This window comes from Thalassophryne amazonica, chromosome 2, assembly GCF_902500255.1.
Source record: "Thalassophryne amazonica chromosome 2, fThaAma1.1, whole genome shotgun sequence".
Lineage (NCBI taxonomy): Eukaryota > Metazoa > Chordata > Actinopteri > Batrachoidiformes > Batrachoididae > Thalassophryne > Thalassophryne amazonica.
Window position 1 is genome coordinate 144,841,920 of NC_047104.1, and position 8,133 is coordinate 144,850,052.

General features: G+C 40.7%; 1 protein-coding gene across 1 annotated transcript in view; it reads right to left on the reverse strand.

Moving 5' to 3' along the window:
- The window catches only part of mapk8ip1b (mitogen-activated protein kinase 8 interacting protein 1b), a 167,447-nt gene extending 160,297 nt beyond the window's left edge, over positions 1 to 7,150 (reverse strand). Inside the window, exon 1 of the mRNA XM_034195538.1 lies at positions 7,001 to 7,150. Within this exon, the coding sequence (XP_034051429.1) occupies positions 7,001 to 7,077 (77 nt within the window). The 5' untranslated portion in view covers positions 7,078 to 7,150. The remainder of the gene's footprint in view (positions 1 to 7,000) is intronic.
- Between the last annotated feature and the right edge of the window lie 983 nt (positions 7,151 to 8,133).

The following is an 8,133-nucleotide window of genomic DNA, read 5'->3' on the forward strand; positions in this document are numbered from 1 at the left end:
TGAAAGGGTTTCTCCTCCACTCTGATCCATGCTCCCTTGACGCGATGAGAGGTGCAGGAGATAACTTTCACTCCTCATCTTCACTTGCAATTAATGTGTGTGTTTTGGCCTTTTGTTTGTGTCCTCTCCACTTCAGTTAATGTTTCTTTTACATTTTTATTTTTTCTGTCACACTCTCTCTCCTTTCCTCCAGCCCTTCTCCTACTTGCTTGCTGTATTCATGGTCACTGGGTATTTTCCATTTCGGGCACTGACCACACCTGTGTCAATCTCCCACACCCCTGGTTTACACTTTACATTAATTATCATTTTCATCTAATGGTTGTTTTCTGACACAACCACATCTGGGGTGTAATCACAGCTTTCGTTTTACTCTGGTGTAATCTGTCAAGGTATAAAATCAAAGGAAAGACACCTAAAAAAAATTTAAAAATCATAAGAATAACAAATAGTGCCATGTTTTTTGTTTTCTTTTCATTTTAACAGCTTAAGCTTGATACAGAGTTATTAAAACTTGCATTCACTCATTTTCTGCTGCATATCTGAGACTGGGTCACGATGGCAGCTGACTACGCAGCTCATCCCACACCTCCCCATTCTCAACCAACCAGAGCTGTGAGAAAAATCAACTTTTTTTCTAAAAAGTCATGATTTGGGATTTTTTTTTTACTTAAACTGACTTTTATTCATTTAAATTGACTTTTTTCATTTTTATTTATTTCACTCTTCTAAATGAGACTATATAAATAATATCATTAGTTACAATCTTTATTGACATGGTAAAACATAAAGGTGCACATACAGCACGCACAAGTACCATTAATTCAGTATTCAGTACTGATTTAAAAAAATGTTGTTTTTTTTACAGCGATTTAAATCATGAATTAAATCAGCTGATTTAAATCATACCAGCCCTGCAACCAACTCTTCCTGAGTTCCCAAGAAAGCTGGGAGATATAATCCCTCCAGCATGTCTTCCTCGGTGCCTCCTTTCAGTTGGATGTGCTTGGAAAACTTTCCGAAGGAGATGGTCAGACAGGATTCTCAACGATGCCCAAACTACCTCACCTGGCTCTTTTTGATGCAAAGGTGCAGTGGTTCTACTCTGAGTCCGTTCTGGATATTGGTGTTTTTACCCTGCTCATGACCATACATAAGAGTAGGAGCATAAACTGATTGGTAAATCAGGAGCCTTACCTTCTGGCTCAACTCGTTCTTGACCATCACAGTGTGGTTCAGCATCCACAGGACCTAAGATACAGCTCCAATCCATCTGTTGATCACATGATCCAGCTTACACCCCTGATCACATCCTAACCCCGTGAACAAGATCCCAAGATACCAAAGATACTCTAACTCCTCCACTTAGGGCAAAAACTCTCATACACCCTTTCCAACAAAGAACCATGGTCTCAGTTTTAGAGGTGCTGATGTTTATACCAGTCACTTCACACTCTGCCTCAAACCTGCCAAACGCACATCGAAGGTCACTGTCTGATGAAGCCAACAGAATCACATCATCTGCAAAAAGCACAGAGGTAATTCTGAGATCACTAAACTGGACACCCTCCAATTCCTGACTATACCTTCAACTCCTGTCAATAAAAACCACAAACATGATTGGTGACAAGAGGCAGCCCTGGTAGATTCTTACACCCACCAGGAACAGGTCTGACACAATGCCAACTATGCTCCTATAGAGACTGTGTTGCACATTGCAGCAGTTCCTATACTACATAGTCCCTCAGCATCGGTGCTGCTCGGCTGCTGGTGGTACCGCTGCAGCTGTTTGACTTCTTTCAGCTCGGGATGATGACGTGTTAAAAGCACCGAAGCTTGCACATTAAATTGGTCATATGAAGCTCCTTTTTAGCCGCGATATTATACAATCCAAAGTGCGGCCACACGCTTGCTTTTAATGTTGACAGAATGGTAGGCTTGACACAATAACACATTTTGCTGGGTGATATTATAGGATTATTAACCGAGTGAGAGGTCTGCACGGGGAAATATCAGACTGAGGTGTCAGTACGGGCTGAGCACAGCGAGGTCTGTGCGAAAAAAACAGAGGTCTGATAACCCCGTACCGTACAGACCGAGCAAGCAAAGTTAATAATTCATTTATTATATGGCTGTTATAGACATATAAACACGTAAATTAACGGCATTACCCGAATATGCCGCTGACAGTGTTGGGTTTGTTCACTTTCTTCACCTCCACGAAGACCTTGCTAACAGACGTTCCAGTTGTTAGCTGGTAAGATTTCTATCTGTGTGTTTTTCGATGCTGTTGAGATATTTATCATGTCCGACTTGCTTTTTCTAATCGCGTTTTTAGCTTCATGGTTTATAAAGAAAATGCATGTTGCCGACTGTTGTCATGGAAATCGGTCTGATATGGGAAAATATCAGCCAATCAAAGCCCGCGTAGCATCGCAGTCATATAAGAAAATGATATATTACCTCAGAAAATATCATGAAAATATGCAAGTACATCCTTTCTAAGAACAGGGAACTTTTAATCCTCAACAACAAATTAAGGATTTCTATGACAAATCAAGCTGAGCAATGATGTCCACAGCAAACAAATCTTGGCTCAAAACTATACTCATGTCATCATGACCGACTTACACCATATAAACAATGTGTGTTTAAATAATTATTAATTTGGTTGATGCAAGCCATGACATGCAGATAAGTTATCGATAATGTTATTCACTCATCCCCCCCAAACAATTCCCAGTACAAAAGATGAATGCTGTTTTTAATGGTACACTGCAATACACACATTAAAAAAAAATCCTAAGAAAGGATCGCTGTGCTCATCTATTTAAATTTAAACTGATACTGTGATTATTTAATGTGCAAACCAACTGTAATATTTTAACTGGTTGTTAACAAGTATTTGAAGTGCAAACCTCTCACGTTTCAGAGCTGTGTGACTTATACACCTGGAGATATGACAAAAAATGGTTTAAAAGAGAGAGGTAGTTTTCAACATTAGTCCATTTTCAAAAAGGTGCACAGACCTAACAAAGCAGCTTAAAGCTGTGACTTTTCATGGAATAATAACTGGACTAAGCAGATAATAGAAAATAAATACTAAATGCAGACTTAAACAGCATGTTCTCTTGTAAGACTCTCCTTGAAAATACATAATCATCTTGATCATATTGAATGAAAACCTAAATTTAATTATTACAGCTCCTTTTAATAGAGTTTGTGGACGTATTCCAACTGTAAATTTGCAATCTGCATACTTGACTTATACCCCCGTCACATATAGCCGGAACCACACAGAGCGGCGTCAGACTTATGAATCGGCGCACATCCGAAAGGTGTCAGATTTCAGTTCAAAACATTCTAACAGCCATCTGTGGAAGTCTACACAGCCCCGAGTGTGATGCACATGTTCAAAACTCTCCGGGCACGGTCTAAATGGGACATCTATCTGACGACGATCCATGTGTAATCTGACGACCACCTAACTGCAATTTACATATTCTGACGGCATCGAAACAGCATCTGAAACAATCTGATCGCGGTTGATTGAGCTCTGAGATCGATCATTCACAGCAAAGCCTGCCAACATGCTGAGCCACATTTGTCCACCTCCACTGGAACCCGGCCAGGGAGGGCGAAGGAAATGTTATGTAATAACATGTATGTGGCACTGTGCACGTGTCAGAGGCTCGGTGCAGAGGCGCAACACAGCTGAATGGGTTGTCACCGCTGTAACACACATATTATTCCACGTTCACCTCCTAAGTCTGTAGCAGGTATGATGTGGAAATGTTTGCCCAGCACATGACAACATAAATAAACATGTAACTCACCTCCGGTACCTCGTGTTCCACAGCGCAGCGCAGACAGCTGGTCAAGTCCCTTTCACCCAGCTGCACTGACAAATACATAATCCACCTCAAGTATGAATAAATCCCATGTGAAGTGCTGTCCCACAACGATAATCCAACTACAGCTGTGTTAAGATGTGTGTCAAGTGAAATGACAACAAAAAAGAGTTTAAAAAAAGAAAAAAGAGAAAGTCCACTGGTTGCATCTGAAAGTTGCACACGTATGGAAATTTGGCGCACTGCCAGCACAGTTCAACAGCAGTTACAGAGTCCAGCTGGATGAATAAAATCTAGCAATGCAAGTACTGTGTATACTGATCAAACAACTAAAGGGATTTTTCACTGGACTAACAGCAGGCGATCACTGACAGCTGTCAGCCTGTTTGTGTGCTCTCTGGATGGACAGCTCCTGTGCTCACGTGTGCACATGTGCACGCGGACTGTGTGGTACAGCATTTAAGAACACATATACACGTAGCTGAGTGAACATTTCAGACACACACTCGCACACTGCTTTGATCACCTGTTCTACTCATGCAGGGACGCACGGCTCGTTCAGCCATTGTGAACACGCATGCAGCTGAGCGGACACACACTCATCACCCATTTACACACGTGCACGCATGCACTCCATCATGTGAGAGACACACTGATGAGAGGTCAGATTAATGCTGGGAATGTGAGGACGAGAGGAGATTTGATTGCGTGGGTGAGTGAGTGACAGCTCCAACGTCGGTGCCGATCTGACACCAGTCTGTCATCTGACTGTTGTCTGAAATGTGTTTGGGCTGCATCCTGCAGGTGTGCACGAGGCAGTCCGGATGTGTTCAGACCATGGATGGCCACGCTTCTTTTCCTCCCAACTGCATCAGATTATGGCAATATTTGCCGTGTCAGAATGGTTCCTCCACTTTCTTGCTATGTGTGACTGTGGCTTTAGTCTGTATAACAAGTTTCAAGGTGTACTAATAATAAAAATGTTTTTTGCTTTTGGGTTCTTTTTTTTTTTGTCCAGGGTTCTGAACATGGCATTTCAGCTCATGGCACAAAAATCTGAAAAATGTGCACAAATTTAAAATTCTCCCAAAAATTCGAAAATCATCTCATTGAGACAGAATTTTCAGGATATGCTTTTTTAACCCAATAGAGTGACATTTTTTTACTAAATGTATTTTGAAACTGAGGTGTTGGAAGTCATCTGATGAACTGACACAGAATAATTCCCAATCCACTTCCATATAACGGATGTCTCTGTCATAATAGGTGTGCTTAATTCTTTTCCGTTTTGTCAGTTTGCTGTTTTGCACGCCACTACAGTCAGTGGCTGTAATGTACCACCAGGTTTGCAAACAACAAATAAACTCCACCTAAAGAAGACGACGACTTCTTTACATTTACATTCGCTGTTGTCCTAAGTTCCACAATATATGGTTCCAATCATTTATTTTTCATTTCTGATCAATAATTTGTTTTTACCAATTCTTTTCTACGATCTGTAAATCAAATAACACTTTGCAGATGAAAATATGCACATACTTCAACGTGCAAGACAAAAACTGCAGATTGGTTGGCTGTGGTTGTATTAAAAGTGTTTCCAACAAACAAATGGCTCTCTTAAAAGCACACAGCGTACATGCAGTTTGCTAAAACAGATGAGGGTGTTATTTTGTTATGCTTTTTTTCTTCCTCTGCTCTTTCCCCGAGTATGAAAAGTTCCTAACTGAGTGCCCCAACAACACATTGAATGTCATTCTGAAGATATTTTCACTCTTGAAAGACCTGTGCAGAAAAGATAAAGCTCTCTGGAAAAAAAAAAAAGCGAGGCTGGATGTGGTGGTTTTTCACTTGGCAGTTCTCATTTTAGGGCAACAGAGAAAAAGAAGATGAGGGTCGGGGAAAACAATGCCAGGTGGACACAGGGCCAATAGGCTGAGAGCTCAAATAAAATTACGTGAGGCTTATCACCAAAATTAACATCAAGTTCATCTTGATCCCAGTTTGAGATCACTTATTCTCCCAACCCTACTTATAGGTGCTCAGAGCTGGCACACAAAAAAGCAGTTCGCTCTGAAGAAGATGCTGGGTGCTGTGCTTATTTTGGAGGCTGCTGCATGCAGCCGCACTCCATTCTTTTTAGAATAACTGAAAAAAATGATGCTGGTGCTCAGAAAAAAAAAAACACTATATGGACATGGGGCCCCATATACTTGCAGTCTGCCCTTATTATCAAGGAAAATACGAGTCTGGGACTCTGAAAGAGCTCAGTACTGACTGACTGATCAGGATCGGGGCAAAATAACTGGACTGGGACATCCCTAAATAATGTGCATCTGAAAGATGAAATGTTCTTTCCATTGCACAAATGAAAAATCATTCATTATTTGTTTTATATAATGCCTCAAATAGATCCTTGTCATTTGTTTTTTTATTAATTGCTAAACAAAAGAAAAGGGGCTTACAAAATGCAAAACATGCACTGTGCACAATTTCTCCAATCACAGCCACAGAAGCCTGTAACTTCTTCTGGGTTGTCTGGGTGTCTTGGTGGCTTTCCTCACTCTTCTTCTTGCACAGTCACTCAGTTTAACCAACCAATACATATGTACGCTTATTGTAACCATATCCACTGCCTTTATATATTACTTAATATACTATTTGGTAGCTTGTGAACTGTGAATTTGTCCTTTATCATTTATTTATTGTTGTATGCTGTACTGTTCATCTGAAGGGTCAACTAGTGCCGAAACCTTTTAAATACATGTAGCAGACAAGCAATGTTTGCCTCTGAGATGTGAAGTATAAGTATAAAGTAGCAGAAAATACTTCCGTAAAGAACAAGTACCTCAAATTTCTACTTAAATACAGTACTTGAGTAAATGTACTTGGTTACTTTCCAACACTAAAATATTTAAAACCACATAGTTCAAGATTATTAACGCTGATGTGCTCGGCTGTCCGGGACAGCGAAGTCTTTTATAATGCGGGTATTTTGTTGTTGTTTTTGTTGATTTGTTGCCAAGGAGGGCGGCAGCAGACACGCCCAAAGATGAAAACATGCCGCCGCCGCGCATTGCGACTGTCCGCAGTGAGGTCCGCGCGGCAGCCGCTCGGACCTCACTCAGTCAGCTCCTTCGCCAGGTTCTTACCTGAAACCGGACTGGGAGTTCACCTGGACGCTGCGTCCAGGCGCAGGGCTGGGTTTCCTCTTGTCTCTGTCCGCCATACCGCCGTAATCATGTTCCGCCGCTGCAGACACCTGAGCGCCGCTCTGCTGCTGCGGCGATACAATGCTGCCTTCACGTACTGTGGGAAAAACGACCACTGCTCTAACTGAAGAGCAGTTGAAGACCACAGTGGAAATAACTGTTTAACGCTTTAATGTGTTATCCTCGGTTTCATTTGTATACCTGTATTACAAATAAATAAATAAATAAAATGGAATGAATTTAATCAAATAAATATCATGTAATCCAGCAGTGAAAACCACTAAACCACTATAGATAGATAGATAGACAGATAAAACAGAGGTTCAAGACCACTTGTGCTGCATTCTTTGTGCACATCTGGAGTTGTGTTAGGAAGAGTATCTGGCATAAAGCAGGTACCAAATCACGTGGATTCATATCAGATCTGCTGTGGTGACCCCAAGTAATAACAGGAGAAGCCAAATTATTTATTTGTGTGAGACACCTCTTTAAAGCAACCATTTTATGGTTGCAGAACAACAACTGATCAAAATTTTAAAGTAAAACCTGCTCAACCTTTGTCTCTGTTGTTATTGTTGATGCACTTTAATAGTGTAGACTGTGAACAAAGGTATGCACTGGTGACTGCTGCTCCAGTTATGATTATATCATTGTTTTTAAATCATTTGTATTTATTATTATTATTAATGTATTTATTTTACAATTCCACTTTACTCTGCAGGTGTTGCAACAGCAACTTTTCCTCTTTACAGACCCCGATCTGTCAAGAAGTCTGGACATATTATTGGACACATGCTGCCCCCTAGAGGGCAAACAGACATCAGCAAATAGTAATAATTTTGGAATAATAATAACAATTCCCACGCACTTCAACATTCATAAATTCAGATTTATGAACACAAGTTGCCCAGTTTTACAGTTTTATTAATGATTAAGGTACTCTGCCTTAAGCACATGTTGTAAAGTTGCATAAGATGAAAATGACCCCCCCCCCACCTTCACAAAAAAAGCACAAATCATCATCCAGCGGCCCCATTTATCATCCCTTCCTAAGCACAGATTTACGTGGTCTG